The 15740-nt window shown below is 42.0% G+C and overlaps 1 protein-coding gene across 1 annotated transcript in view; it reads left to right on the top strand.

Annotated features, from left to right (window-relative positions):
- The window catches only part of BTBD2 (BTB domain containing 2), a 66491-nt gene extending 52493 nt beyond the window's left edge, over positions 1-13998 (top strand). The window contains exons 4-8 of the mRNA XM_027853051.1: positions 7228-7333; positions 8100-8297; positions 11375-11567; positions 12908-12995; positions 13787-13998. Of these exons, the coding sequence (XP_027708852.1) occupies positions 7228-7333; positions 8100-8297; positions 11375-11567; positions 12908-12995; positions 13787-13996 (795 nt within the window). The 3' untranslated portion in view covers positions 13997-13998. The remainder of the gene's footprint in view (positions 1-7227; positions 7334-8099; positions 8298-11374; positions 11568-12907; positions 12996-13786) is intronic.
- Positions 13999-15740: the final 1742 nt, after the last annotated feature.

The raw sequence follows: 15740 nt of genomic DNA, 5'->3' as shown, positions 1-15740 counted from the left end.
TGAAGCTGTAAAATGATAGAACCATTTGGGAAAGCATTCTGGAAATAAGTGACTAAAATGTCCAGAGACTCCATTACTGGGCTATCCTTGTTTGTAAATCCTTATGAATGGTTTGTTGGAAATGAATCTTTTTTCATTCTGAACCCAACAGACACTAAATAGAATGGGTATCTCCACATTTTCAAAGCTTGTTTTGTTTAAAAAAAAAATACATACATGTACATACATATATATACACATATATATGTATAAACAAATGTTCAACCTGTAGTTTTCAAAGCTTGTTCTGCTTCTCTTTCTTTCTGGCCTTCTTTCTGTCCCTACATTTTAAAAAATGATGCCTCAGTGACCTTATTTTTTTTTTTGTCTTCCTTCCCCTCTTTGTCTCTCCCCTCCTTTTTCTACTGTCTTCATCTCCCCCTCTTTCACCAACTCCACACTGGGGAAAAAAAAAAGAAAAAGCCTCTCCTCCCCTTCCTTCCCTTTACCCTAACCCTTATCCTCTTTTACTAATAGCTCCATTGGAAAAATAAAGCCTTTGTAACAAACATACGTGGTTAAGCATGATTCCATTGACTGTCTTATTCTGCACCTTCAGTCCATCACTTTCTCTGTCAGTAGGTGGGCAGCATGCTTCATTATTAGTCCTTTAGAATCATGATTGGTCATTATATTGATGAGAGTTTTCAAGTCTTTTGAAGTTGTTTTTCTTCATAATGTCGTTATCGTATAAATTGTTCATTTGGTCCTACTTACTTCACTTTGCATCAGTTCATATAGGTCATTCTAGGTTATTTCTGAAACTTTCCATTTCATCATTTCTTGGTGTACAATAATATTCCATTATTTATATTCATCTACCATAATTTGTTTAACCATTCCCCAATTGATAATACATTCCCTTAGTTTCCAGTTGTTTGCTTATAAAAAAGCTATTATAAATGATTTTGTACCTATGGGTCTTTCTTTGATTTCTTTGGGGTATAAGCCTAGTAGTGGTATAGCTGGGTCAAAAGGTATGCACAGTTTACTATCCTTTTGGGTATGGTTCCAAGCTGTTTTCTAGAATGGCTAGAACAACTCACAGCAAAGAGGTTGCATTCAAATGAAGCTACAACACATATGGGTCAGTCAGTGGCCAGGGAAGGGAGTTTTGGTCTAGGCCAGTTATAGGGATTGTGAGTGTAGCTGTAGGGCAGTAGACTTCCCTTTAAAAAATTATTGCTGTCTTTTGTTTTTATATCACCTTCATTCCCAAATACATTCTTCGCCCAAGAATCATTGCTTGTAACAAAGAATTTTTAAAAGAGGAGAAATTTTTTTTTTAAATTTGCAATGATTTTTATGGACTGATGCAAAGTTAAGAGAGCAGAACCAGTACAACAATTTATACAATAACAATACTGTAAAGACAACTTTAAAGGACTTAGAAATTCTGATCAACACAGTGGAACCAACCAACGCAGTGGAACCAGAGGACTCATGATGAAATATGCTGTTCGTCTTCAAATAGAGAGGTGATGGGCATTTTTTTTTGACATGAGTAATATGGGGAGTGTCTTTTGTTTGGCTAAACGTATATGTAATGGATTTTGTTTATTTTGGTTTCTCACTGGGGCAGAGAAAGAGATGGGAACTGAAACATTTAAAAAATACTACATAAAACAGCAAATCAACAAAGCTAACAATCCATCCACTGCACCTGCCAATATGGGCAGGGTTCCACTCCCATAACTTGGCAGAGAAAGCAGAATAGTAAATTTTCTACTCACTCTTTTGGGGCCATGCGTGATCACATACACAGCATTCAGTTTTGGGGGTTTTGTTATTTTCATTTTCATGCATTAGTCATGTATATTGTTTTCCTTTTTTTTTTTTTTTTTTTGCTTTTCGCATATAGATCTTCCCATGCTTCTATGTTTTTGTTCTCTGTATTCTTCATTTCTATATTTGTAATTATTACATGAATGCAATAACATTCATGTATCATAATTTGCATAGCCATTCTCCTAATCAGTGGTCATCTTCCTTGTTTCTAGTTCTTTGCTACTGCAGGAAGTATTGCTATAAATATTTTGGTCCATGTAAGACATGTCTTTCAATTTTGATCTTTTTGTGCTATATTCCTAGCAGTGTGAACACCTTTTAAAAATAGCCATCTGTGATATTGATTTAATTATTATTCTCAGAGTGAGAGCAAGAGGTGGAAAGACATTTGGGAAAGGGATATATGTGAGACAGGAGGGCACATGGTAAGGTGCCCATGCTGGCTAGGCTCTAGTGGTCTAATGGATTACTGGATGAGATGACAAGAAGGGATTGAGGTCAGCTAGATATAATAGCTTGAGATGAGTTTTCACTCACCTACCAATCAGCAGATGTAGGAGTACCCAAGGTAAGTGGAATAACTCTCTAGTTGGGCTAAAGGTTCTTGGAGATTAAGAACACCAGCTATTGGTTGGATTATTTTGTTATCCCTTCTGTGGCTAATTTCCTTGAGAAGGCCATCTATAATAGGTTCCTCCACTTCTTTTCCTCTCTTTTTAACAGTCTGGTTTCCAACCTCATCATCTAAACTTCTCCTCTCTCTAAAGTTACTATTGATCTCCTAATTGCCAAATATTAATTTTAATTATATTTGACACTATTGATTAACTTTGAATTACTTGCTTTTCTTTGATTTTTCGTAATACTGCCTTCCCCTGTTTCTCCTACTTATCCGGCTGCTCCTTCTCAGTCTTATTTTCTGGATCTTCATCCATGTTATGCCTACTGTGGGTATAGCTGATGGCTCTATCCTGGGCCCTCTTTTCTTTGTACGTTTTCTCACTTGACAATCTCATCAGTCCTATGGATTGTTACCATCTCTATATAGATGACTCCTGGATCTGTGTATGATGCCCCTAATCTCTCTCCTGAGTTTCTTTAAAGGCATCTCAAATTCAACATGTCTCTGCCCTTAAACTAAAATCCTCTTCTCAACTCTGCAAAATCTTAGGATCACCCTCGACTCCTCACTTTCTTTAACTTTTGTATCTAATTAGTTAATCAGTTACCCAATCTTGCAATTTCTACTTCTTCAAATTAAGGCAAGGTAGCATTTACTCTGTGCTGGTCACTGTGTTAAGCATTGGGGAACCAAAGAAAGGCAAAAGATGGTCCTTGACCTCAAGGAGCTAACAATTTAACGGGGGAGAGAACATACAAACGACAGTGTACAAACAAGATATACGCAAGGTAGTTTGGAGATAATCAGCAGAGGGGATCAGTGGGGGCTTCATGGGGAAGGTGGGCTCAAAGGAAGTCAGGAGCTAAGAGGCAGAGATGAGGGGTGGGGCAGGGAGAGCCTTCTAGGCGGAGCTTTACAGCATTACTCACAACCCCTTCTCTCATAGAGTTCCCATCCAGGTGCATGGACCCTTATCAAAGGACCTTTTGCCTGGATTATTGCAGTAGCCTTTTCTTTCTTTTTTGGGGATATTTGAAATGCAACTTTATTATGGTCTAACCAAAAAAAGGAATAGGAATAATAGTAACCAATACCATTTCATCATTGAAATACCGTGCTAGGACTGCTTTGACCTTAGATTTGCTTAGATTACATAATTATAATCCAGAACAGCTAAATGCACAAAATATGTCCAAAATCAGGTCCCAAGTATGATTTATATTTTAGAAATTGTTATATTCACTCCAAAGCTGTTTTTTTTTTTTTAAATAGGCGAGGCAGTTGGGGTTAAGTGACTTGCCCAGGGTCACACAGCTAGTAAGTGTCAAGTGGTGTCTGGTCTGAGATCGGATTTGAACTCGGGTCCTTCTGACACATGCTGAAAATACTCAGTGCTACTGACATCACAGGACACTTGTTTATAAAACTGTACTTCTGACCCTGGACCCTAGCTTCCTTCCTTAGCAGGTTACTGTATTCTTTAGGGAGCCTAGGTGTCTGAGCAATCTGGAAGTCCTGCGAGAGCAGCTATGCCAACAAACCCGAGGGAGGGGCCTTTCAGAGTTACAGTCACCTTGGGCCTGGAGAGTCTTCTTCCTGTGGAGGACAATGGGTTTCACCTTGACTTGTTTGTACATAGGATCTATTTTGTTGCTACTCAACTCTGCAGGGACATTTTTACACACTTGTGTGAGATCTCTATGCCAGTTTGGTACATACAAGTAACTCTTGATGTCACATCACACGTTATAATGGCACATTGAACTTGGATATAACTATCAGACCACCAAATATCTGTTGACCAGCTGTATTCCATATGTTGAATTTCATAGAGTTTGTCCCTCACGTACAGTGCTCTGTTCTCCATGTGCAAGCTTTTGTACTGGCTACACCTCCCCACCTGAATTGCCCTCCCTCCTCACCTGTGACCCTTAAACAAAACTCAGCTCAGGTACCACCTGCTTCGTGGAGCCTTCCCTGATTCTCACAGCTACTAGTACATTCTTTCTCAGAAAACTGCTTTGTATGTTGTCTGCATTTGTGTCTGTCTAGATATGTGAATGTTTGTGTGCTCCAATAAAACAGGCAATCCTAGAGTTCTAGGACTGGTTCACTTTTGTCTCTGGCACAGGGTTTGGCATGTAGTAAGCACTTAATGCTTATCCCTTGATTGATAGTGCCAGGCTGTCAGACCTCCCAAGGACCTTGAAACAGAAGGTCAGAGCTTGAAAGGTAGCTTAGGACAGAGACTGTAGAATGTCGGAGGTCCCAGATCTCTGAGTCCATCCAAACTCCCTCCACCCGTATCTATCTATCTATCTATCTATCTGTCTATCTATCTATCTATCTTATGTATCTCTCTATCTTATCTATTTTACAGATTGAAAAACTGTAGAACTCAGTGCTGTGAAATAAACCTATTTTGAAACAAAATCATTACATTTTTAGCCTGTAAAAATGCTTTGTCGAAGCCATAGAATTGAGTTCTCTGTATGAATTGGTGACTAGTATGGATTATAGAAAACTGTTTAAGTCTCTGTTGAACAAGTAAACACACCAACTACGCCATTTCTTAGGAAGGAGACACAGGAGGCCTTCTAGCACCTCTCTCACTAGCAGGTTCACTTTTGATCCGGTCAGACGGGAAGGCAGGCATGGAGTCATAATAAGAGGTTACATAAGCTTACTTTAGTCTAGCCTTCTCAAAGGGAGTTTGATGATAATGGGAGCTCCCACTCCTATAGCATTCCCTAACAACCCTTCTCACAGGGGCCAGGGTGAAGGGGGGGCAAGTACCCCTGGTCTTGATGGAGTCAGTTGAGACCGGCACAACTTGTGCACTCCCCTAAATCCCCTCAAGCCTCAATGGGGGCCAGTTGAGGCAGACACACAGATTCCCCCTCCCAAGCCTTGATGGGGCCGATCAAGTTGTCCCCAGTCGCTGACCAGTGCCCATTTGCTTTCTAGGGCAACAGACAAAGAAGGCATATAGCCTCACAATTTTATATCACTTCATCCCTATATCTACTGGGCAAGCATGGTAGAAACTGTTTTGAGCCATCATTGTGAGAACGCATATCTAATACCTGGGAAGTAGAGATTCTTATGGCTATGGATCCTGGGAATAAAACTCTAAGGAAGAATAACAAAAAATCCACTTCACATACACCAAAATTCACCTTCTTTACAGTTTCTTTCTCAGTCCTTTCCCTAACTTTGAAATGAAGTAGTTTTCTGATTCAGTTGCAGAGAAGTGGTTTTATTGGTTTCTTGGAAGTCAAGTACTCTGTATTGTTGATGAGCGTGTAGACTCTTGAAAAGAGGCTCTTGAAGGGAAATACAGGATCTGTGCTACTCAACTGAAAGGTCTTTAAGGCATTTGTGATGGAGTTTTTTTTTCCCCACTTTCCCTATTTGGATTTGTGTTACTTGCTGTTCTTTTGAGTTATGCTCAGTTAAACTCTGTCCTCTCTCCTGTCATTCACAGCAAAACAAAAAGCCCTTGCTTTTCACTTGTTAAAGTCATTTACTTTGTTATACTTTTTGCTAGGAGGGGAGAGAAAGTGGGGCTTCTTGGAGGCAAAATCTAATAATTCCACTTTATAGATCAGACAGCAAAAGACACCTATCTAGCAACAAACGTCCATCACATCAGTGTCCACCACTAACTCTCCCCTTACCCTCCCACCAAGAACACAAGCAAGTCACAGACCATTTCACCTGATCACACCTTTCTGAAGAGCAAAGGACTCGAGGTATGAGCCTGGCTCTTCTGCACCATTTCTGAAGTGCTGTTAGAAACAGGCTGCTTTTATTCTCTGCCCTTCCAAGTTTAGTTTTCTGTCAGGCGCGTTTCAATTTATTCTAGTTGTTCCCTTTTTATGCTTTAGTAAGGAGGCAACCTGGCCCATTGATTAGAAACATTAGAAACAGCTGTGTGATGTGGGTTACGCCCTGGATGTGAAGTCCTAAAGAGACCTCTTCTGATTCTGGTACTGATACTCAGTGACCTTGGACCACATCCCTTACTATCTCCCTTTAGTCTCCTTATCTGTAAAAAGGAGGAGATAATAATTGCACCACCTGGTATAAAGGGGTCATTATGAGGAAAGTGTTCTGTGAGCTGTAACTGTCACGTGTCGGAATATGGAAGCTATGTATCATCATGATTGTTACTGAAAGACTTAGAAAGATTATTGGATAAGATTGATTATCATGATTTAATCAAAACTATAAATCCCAAGAGAGGAACATGGGTCCTTTCCTCTAGAGTCATCCCTCCAGTGTGGCATTGCTGTCATTTCCCACATCCCAATAGAGTATGTGATTTATCTAAAAATGGCAGGCAAGGCATAAGAGTATTTCTGTTTGCTTATTTTGCTTTTCCTGAATGATTCACTACTGAAGTTGAAAACTGCTTTATGCCTCTAACCTTTGGCTTGCATACATTGGTCAGTCATTTGTGAAAAGCATGTACTCTAGAACTTTGGGGGCAATGATATAATGTATAAATGATTGGTTTTTTAAAAATCTAGAGGTACAAGAGTGAAACCTACATCTACCCTTAAGGCAAATAGGCAGAGCTTCCTAGGGCAGGCCACTGTATATGTTGGCAGCTGTGCTCACCGTGTCAGAAGTTTTTGCTTTATTGTTTTTCTTTGTCATAAGAGAAGTTTTACTATATGGGGGAAGGCAGGATTTGAAATCACTGAGATTTAAGGACAAAAAGCATCAATAAAACACTAACACATTAATTCTTTATTTCTTGTTTTTCTTAGGCAAGACTGTTTGATGAACCCCAACTGGCCAGCCTGTGCTTGGAGAATATAGATAAAAACACATCAGATGCTATTAATGCAGAGGGTTTCACAGACATTGATTTAGGTAATGTTGGCTCTTGAAACACCTTTACCCTCTTGGTGACCCGATGTGGAATATGTTTCTGTGGCCCAAACATGCTCACCACCTTTTGATAAAGTACCATTAGCTACTTTCACAGTCAGGGTTATCGTCTGCCCCAACCTGCCTTTGGCCCCAAGCAGGTATATCTGGGGTTTTATCAGCTGGTAAAAAAACAAACAAACAAACAAAAGTAACAACAAAAACAGAAAATCCAGAGTTTTATATGTAAATTGTCAGTCATTTTTAGTTAAAAAGTTATGACAGTGTGGGAAGATAGAGACTCATGCCCATGGTCTCTGGGAACTTGTAGTCTTCAGGGTTTGTGAGTTAGAAGTAAATTATTGGTCCTAAATTGAACTTAAATTGGTTCAGCTTTGGCTTGGGGGTAGCTCTGTGCTGACTTGGTATGCATTCCCTGCCTCAAAGCATGAACTGGTAACCATAGAAGACAACAGGCAAGCAGGGATGGTGCTGCTGTCTCCTCGGGAGGTCATGTGGCGATGGCAAACTCAGCCTCGAGGGAGACCTCATGTACTCGGATGGTCATCTCCCAGCCGCCGTCCCAGCGATCTCAGCACTAGGCCTTTGGTTAGAGTATGTGAGGGACCCTGAACAGTACACGGCAGCCTCATCCTCTCAAAGGACCAACTCCTTCAATTAAAATGGATTAAAAAGAAGTGAAACGTGAAACGTACGTGAACGTGGCGTTCCCGTGGCTCAGTGACACGGTTCTTGTTTCTTACTTTAGACACACTTGTTGCCGTGTTGGAGCGGGACACCCTGGGCATCCGAGAGGTTCGCTTATTTAACGCCGTGGTCCGCTGGTCAGAAGCAGAGTGTCAGCGGCAGCAGCTTCCAGTGACTCCAGAAAACAAACGGAAAGTGCTGGGCAAAGCCCTTTCTCTCATTCGTTTCCCACTGATGACAATTGAAGAATTTGCTGCAGGTAACGCACTGCTCTTGGTCTATAGCATATTTAAAAACTTTTTTAAGACAGGGAAGACCTGGGAGGACTTTGGCACAAAACCAGCAACCTGGCGAGTGGTTAATTCCTGAAAGAGAGGAACATGAGCTCCTCAGAGGTCACTAGATCCCACACACCCCAGAGTCGCACTGTGCTTCATCACCTCAGCAGCGCCCCCAGGGCCACATGCAGAGGGGGACACAGGCTGCCTTCTAAACTTGGTGGACCGCATGTCCATTTCAGGGGCACATTTGCCCCTGGTGTGGGCACCACACCTTTTCCTGGTTTGTGGTTTTTGGCCCCCTCACTCCACAGATCCTCCATGGAGAGCCCATCCATGGACTAGAGGCTGTCCGTTGTGACCTTGTGGGTGTACCTATCAGTGTTGTGTTGAGCTTGTCCATCTGGTGCCCCCTTCTCTCACTTTGTGACTGACCCATCTAATGTTACCAGCAACGAGAGTTTGCTGTTAATAATGCACATTCTAGACGCTTAGTAAGTGTTGGTGGTTGAATGATATGTTTCACATATTAGGCTCAGACTGGTTTATTCATTACACAAAGGCTGTATTTGACTTGTTGAGGGGCTGGTTTCAGGTCAGGATGGCTCTTGATAATCACTTCTTTAGAGCTGTTCATCTGGGTCATGTTGACAGGGTGACCTTTCCCTTTTCCTCTCTTAAGGTCTCTTCTGTTTCCAGGTTTATGTTTATAATAGTCATCTCCTATAGATAGGACTTTGTTCTATTTTACACACACATGCGCACACACAGAGAACAGGTTGAGGTTTTTAGAGATCAGTTGGTTACTGAAAGCTTGAAGCATCTTCACTTACTTTCCCATGAAATTCAGATATTTCTGGCGACCTTCTGATCTGAGTTCTCTTTCCAGTGCTCTTTGTACTCAGTGAGCCATCTGCATTCATCTTGTGTAACACTTGGATCTTCACTGTGGAATATTATACTTCAGTTGCTGTTTGAAATGATTATTTCCCATGAAAAATTCTGTTTCTGTGATAGAGACTGTATTTTAGAGGCATATTGTTCGTCTTTGCACACCCCATGGTGGCTAGCCTAGGCCTTGGGGCGTATTCAGACACTCAGTGAATAACTGCTCCTGTTTCTCATAGTGGAAGGTTCACAAAATTCTTTCCTCCCAGGAAGCCCGTGTGCAAGTTGTCTCTGCTTAACTCAAAGGGGCATCTGAGGTTCCCAGAGATAAACTGAATGAGTGGTTGAGGTCACTGGTGAAGTGCACATTGTTGAAGAGTGAGGACAAGATGGGCAGGAGGCAGAAAAGCTAGGAAAGGTAGGAAATAGCTTACACACACACAGCCAGTACCATAGTCTTGGGGTCTTCAGTACCGTTAGCAGCTGTGCACCTCAGGAGACTCTGAGGACCTGACTCTATTACAGTCTTGTAAATTACTCTTCAAAATGCTGACCCTGAGTCATTGAGAAAGGAATGCCTGTTGCTCTGAATCCTGCTTGAGAAGGAAGGGTAAGATGAAATACAGTTTAGAAAAATATCCTTCAAAAATGGTCTTTAAAGAAAGACACCTTAGTTCAAATCCGGCCTCAGACACATAATACTTACTAGCTGTGCGACCCTGGGCAAGTTGCTTAACCCCATTGCCTAGCCCCCCCCCCCCAAAAAAAATAAAGGAATAAAGACACTTTAAAAGATTTTTAAAATGGCACTTCACGTATTTAGGAAATTTACATCCATGAAACATTTTCCCTGATGATACCAGATAAATGAGGCTTTATGAGGCTTTTCCTGTCCCTTTTCTCTTTACTCAAAGACATGTATTTACGTATATGTGTTTGTATGTGTTTGTGTTCACACACGTGTGTATAGTATATACTTACCAGAACAAGTAACTGTTACAAGCAAACTTGTTCATAAAGGCAGATTGAAATACTATCCATTTGTTGTTGTTCCTTAGATGATTGTGTGGTAATTGAATTTTATTTTTTTAATTAATTTATTTTGGTTTATCAGCAATCACTTCCATAAGCTTTTGAGTTTTAAATTTTTCTCCCCCTCCCTCCCCAAGTTGGCATGCAATCTAATATAGGCTATGCATATACATTCCTATTAAATATATTTTCACATTAGTGATGTTGTAAGTAAGAATTAGAACCAATAGAAGGAACCACAAGAAAGAGGAAACAAGAAAAAAAATAGCAAATCGTATGCTTCGATCTGCATTCAAACTCCATAGTTCTTTCTGTGGATGTGGATAGCATTTTCCATCATGAGACCTTTGGAGATGTCTTAGATCCTCGCATTGCTGAGAAGGCTAAGTCTATCAAAGTTAGTCATTGCATAATGTGGCTGTTGCTGTGTACAACGTTCTCCTGGTTCTGCTCACTTCACTCAGCATCAGACCATGTGAGTCTTCCCAGGTTTTTTTAAAGTCAGCCTGCTCATCATTTTTTATAGAACAATAGTATTTCATTACATTAATATACCACAACTTGCTCAGTCATTCCCCTATTGATGGGCATCCCCTCAATTTCTCATTGTTTGCCACCACAAAAAGAGCTGCTATAAATATGTTTGTACATGTGGGTCCTTTTCTGATTTTTATGATCTCTTTGAGATACAGCCCTAGAAGTGCTATTGCTGGGTCAAAGGGTATGCACATTTTTATAGCCCTTTGGGCATAGAAGTTGGATCAGTTCACAACTTCACAACAATATTTTTAATTCCTTCACTTACACCCTGTAGAATTGTTCTAGAATATTAAACTTCTGTCTTAGTACCTTTTTGAAAGGAAATTAAAAAGAGATATTTCCCACCTATCTCCCTCCCTGTATCTTGATGTTTTAAAAGTACATTAGAGAAATTATTGTTCCTGGAAAATTGAAAATTTGAAAGTGGTTCCTATCTGAATATTTCATTTCTGAGCCTAGATCAGGCCCAGAGAGTTGTGTATCTTGTGTTACCTGGAGGCTGAGGCTAGTTCTGGCCAGTGACAGCCACGCCACAGGGCTTGAGGAGGTTCTCTTAGGGTGTTCAGCACGTCCTCCCTATGTTTGTTCTCTGCTCCAGGGCCTGCTCAGTCGGGCATCCTCACTGACCGGGAGGTGGTCAGTCTGTTTCTCCACTTTACCGTGAACCCAAAGCCTCGAGTGGAGTTCATTGACAGACCTCGCTGCTGCCTTCGAGGGAAGGAGTGTAGTATCAACCGCTTTCAGCAGGTGGAGAGCCGCTGGGGCTACAGCGGGACTAGTGACCGAATCAGGTGGGCTTCACAATTCTGTCAGCACTGATGAGCCTGTGTGTTGTGTCAGTTTTCATTCTGACTATTGAGTAAAATCATTTTGCCGCCCCTCCCTTCACCTCGGGGAAAGGTCCATGTGCCGTGGAAGGCTCTGTCCTTGCCTCCTCGTTACTCAGTCCTCACATGGGCCTGATGGAGGGAGGAAGGCAGCCCATCCTTGTCATTCTGGTCCACACCTTCCCTCGGTGCCAGGCTGGAGACCATAGGTTCGAGGCTTCGTGCAGTTTTTCCTCCCCTTACAAGGGCACCTCACATATGTGCCCTCGTCAACACCTGACGCGTGACCAGCATACCTTCTTCTCCTGTCACACCTGATGATCTCTTTTAGTTCCTTGAGTATCTGAGTCCTTTGAAGTTCCTCATGTGTTGCAGCCTGTTTCTCCCTCCAGGTGCCTCTCTATGTTTCTGTGCGTGACAGGCACAGCAGTCATCGTACGACTGCAGGACGTGGGATACGACACCCATAGAATAGAAGGGTTACGAGTATGTTGTGACCCTTCATTTTGGGGAAAGTAAGGGAGCTTTGCAGTTTCCATAAGGGTCACACTTGTTCACCTTGGGTAAATGCAGAAGCTCTTAGGTGGGGCTAGTCCTACTAAAATTTGGAAGGGGGCTGAAGTCTTTCTTTTTCACGCCTTCCTTCTTTTTCTCCAGCACTCCCTCCAAGGGCCATTACTGGAAGAATAAATGAGAAGGCCAGAATCAGAAAACATTTTTTTAAAAACAGAGCTCTAAAAGCCCAGCATTCAGGGGACGTTCTTTGTGATGGAAGCAAACATCTCCACATCTCATAGCTCTGCATACAGCTACAAAACATTTTCAAAGTAGTTTTCGTTAGATACAGATCTAAAGCTTTTCTAATCTAGAGCAATTGTTCTGTCTCACTGGGTGGATTTTATCCTCCATAGGTCCTAGAGAGGGGGAGGAGCAAAGTTCCTTCCCCAAATAAATGCTTTATTGGAGGACTGAGCCCCAGCACCCTGGTGCCACACCGGCTGGACAGGCTTGGGGGGGTGTCCTTTGCTTTGTCTTTCTGGTCAGTGTTAGAACTTTTAAGAAATAAGTAAATAAGCTCACCCCATCTACTGGGACAGTCAAATAAGTGTGTAGAACAAGGGGGGACGTCTTACTCGAACAGAAACCCTGACCTTTTGTAAGGCTGGGCCCAACGAATGAGCAAACTGTTGAAGAAGGTGCTTTTTGGGGATGTTCTTCAGCCAGGAGAATGCTTTTTGTTCCCTTCCATGATTATGCACTAGGCCCTGGGATAGCAGAATAGTTTAACTCTCTTATCTCCTCAGGTTCTCAGTTAACAAGAGGATATTTGTGGTTGGGTTTGGATTATATGGATCAATACATGGACCAACGGATTATCAAGTCAACATACAGGTATCAGCCTTGCTTCATCTGCACTCTGTGTGGTTGTACAGATACATTAAACAGGCTTGGCGAGGTGGCACAGTGGATAGAGCACCAGTCCTGGAGTCAAGAGGACCTGAGTTCAAATCCAGTCTCGGACACTTACTAGCTTGTGTGACCCTGGGCGAGTCACTTAACCCTGACTGCCTCAGAAAAGAAAAAAGAAGTAAACTACTTGGTATCAGTTTACCTCCACTGAAATCAAATCAGAGATTGACTTTGTAGCTGGTACCCCCCCAAATTGTGCGTGAAACCCTTAGAACTCGCCCTTTGTACATCCTGTCTTATAAGCCCTTTAGATTTGTTTCCTCATCTTCAGAATGTGAATGATAATTCTTTTGTTCCACACATCACAGAATTGTTGTGATCAAAGCACTTTGAATTGCTCTAGGAATGTGAGCTGATGCTTTTATCTATTGAGTTGTCGAAATTAGCAAAAGTAGTGAGTTTTTGTATTGGAGTTCTTGCATGTATTTATATAGTCTGCATATGCAAGGGAAAGGATCTTAGAGATTAAGCCAGCTCCTTTATTTTATGAAGAGACACGCAAGACATGTGCTCTTTTCAAAGAAAAATGGATTTTAAACTGTCCTTTAGGGAGTTTTGAGATATCACTTGGTAAAATTGTTCATAATCAGCATTTGTCCTGTAGAACAGAGGGGACAGATGGTCAAAATGCCAGTTCTGTTATTTCTCACAAGCTCCACCTGTGGAGCTTTTCCATGCAGAAAATCCATTCTTTCTCCTCCTCTGCTTGTCAGATCATCCACACTGATAGTAACACAGTCCTGGGTCAGAATGACACCGGCTTCAGCTGTGATGGGTCCTCTAATACATTCCGGGTCATGTTTAAAGAGCCTGTGGAGATCTTGCCCAATGTGAACTACACGGCGTGTGCGACACTGAAGGTACAGTGCTTCTGGGGAAGGGGCCCCAGGCCACACTCCTGTCTGGGGGGTTTTAGCATTTGACCAGCATCAGGCTGGTCATGCCATGCAAAGGCACATTCTTCTGGTGTGGAGATATAGTTTACTTGGCTGTGGAGTAAAAAAGGCGTTTGTACACACCCTTACCAGCTTTGCCACCTACCAGCTGTGTAGTCATGCATGAGACACTTCTCTGGGTCTACTTCCTCATCTGTAAAATGGATTTGTTTAGTAAACATTGGTTTAGCACCTTCCTTGTACAGTACTAAATTGGGTGCTGGGCATAGAGGCAAAAATGGAAGCTCTTCCTGCCCTCTGGGAGTTTATAGTCTAATGGTAAGCTACAACATGGACACAGGAAAAGACTTCTGTAGAAGAAGGAGAGCCCTAACAGTTGGGTAGTGAGGGAGAACCGGGGTATGTTTTATGGAGGAGGTGGTACATCACAGAAGTCTGAAGAATTCTGAGAAGCTCCCTGAGGAGGAAGCACCTTTCTGGCCTACAGGATTCACAGTGGTGGTGGGTTGAACTGAGGCAGTAGCCACGGAACTCTGGAGAAGGGGAGAGATGTGAGAGATTACCTAGACTTGGTAGCTGATCGAGGGTGGGGTATGACTTAGGAGCCAGAGTGATTTCTCAAGGATGCAAACCTGGTTGACTAGAAGATTAGTGGCCTTTACATAAATAGGGCAGTTTAGAGGAGGATGTGTGTTTGGTGAGGAAGGAGATGAGGTCAATTTTGGACATGTTGAATTTTAGCCGCCGGCAGGGCATCGAGTTGGAGGGAGGTGGGGACACCATGTTAGATTCTGGAGAGATGAAGGCCGGACAGAGACCTGCCAGTCATCTGTGTAGAGATGATGATTGAGAAGGACATGACATCGCTGAGGGAGAAGAGAGTGGGGCCCAGGACAGAGCTTTGTAGGTGGAGATGGATGATAAACGAGCTGAAGAGGCTGAGAAGGGAATGGTCAGAGGTGAGAGGGAGAACTGAGAGAAGGAGGTGAAGGGCTGGATAGGGCCTAGCGATGCCCCCCAAAAGCTGCTCCGTGGCCAGGGAGAATGGCCCTTCCGAAGAGACGCGAGAACACGGTGAGAGACCACCTCTGTCCTCTGTGGCCAGGTCATTGTGAGGAAAGCATTGTAGAATCTGTCAGGTGCTTTGGAAATGTGATCTCCGATTATCAGTCCTTTGTCCATGTAACTCAAGGAAAGTGCGACGTTGTTATTCCCTGGGGTCGTGTCGCAGGATCCATTCTGTCAGTGCCAAAGTAAAATATCGCTCTTTCTGCGTCAGTATTCAAAATGTATCTGTTCTGAAAGAGTGGTCCTTTCAAAGGACCCGCAAGGTCAAAACTGTTTTCATAATAATATTAATATGCTTTAATTTCTGATACAGTCAAAATCGATAGATAAAATCCACGTAAACGAAAAGTTCTTGGTGGGAGAATTATGAGTGTAAAAGGGTCCTGAGAGTAAAAGGTTTGAGAACCACTGAAATAGGTAAACAAACATACACATATATTTGTACAAATACACACACATATATATCTATATAGATAACTCTATGTATGTACATATATATGTATGTATATATATAATGTGTGTATGGATATGTATGTATGTATATGTATATCTCAGTGGTTCCCAAACTTCTTGCTTTCAGGATCCTTTTTTACACACACACACACACACACACACACACACACACACACACACTCTCTCTATATATATTTTTATATATTTTATATATATTGGCATATATAATACATATTACTATATTGCTTTT

Source organism: Vombatus ursinus, unplaced genomic scaffold (genome assembly GCF_900497805.2).
Source record: "Vombatus ursinus unplaced genomic scaffold, bare-nosed wombat genome assembly UNPS02009918.1, whole genome shotgun sequence".
Lineage (NCBI taxonomy): Eukaryota > Metazoa > Chordata > Mammalia > Diprotodontia > Vombatidae > Vombatus > Vombatus ursinus.
Note: the sequence above shows the minus strand (reverse complement) of the source record. Positions and strands in the feature narration are given on the sequence as shown.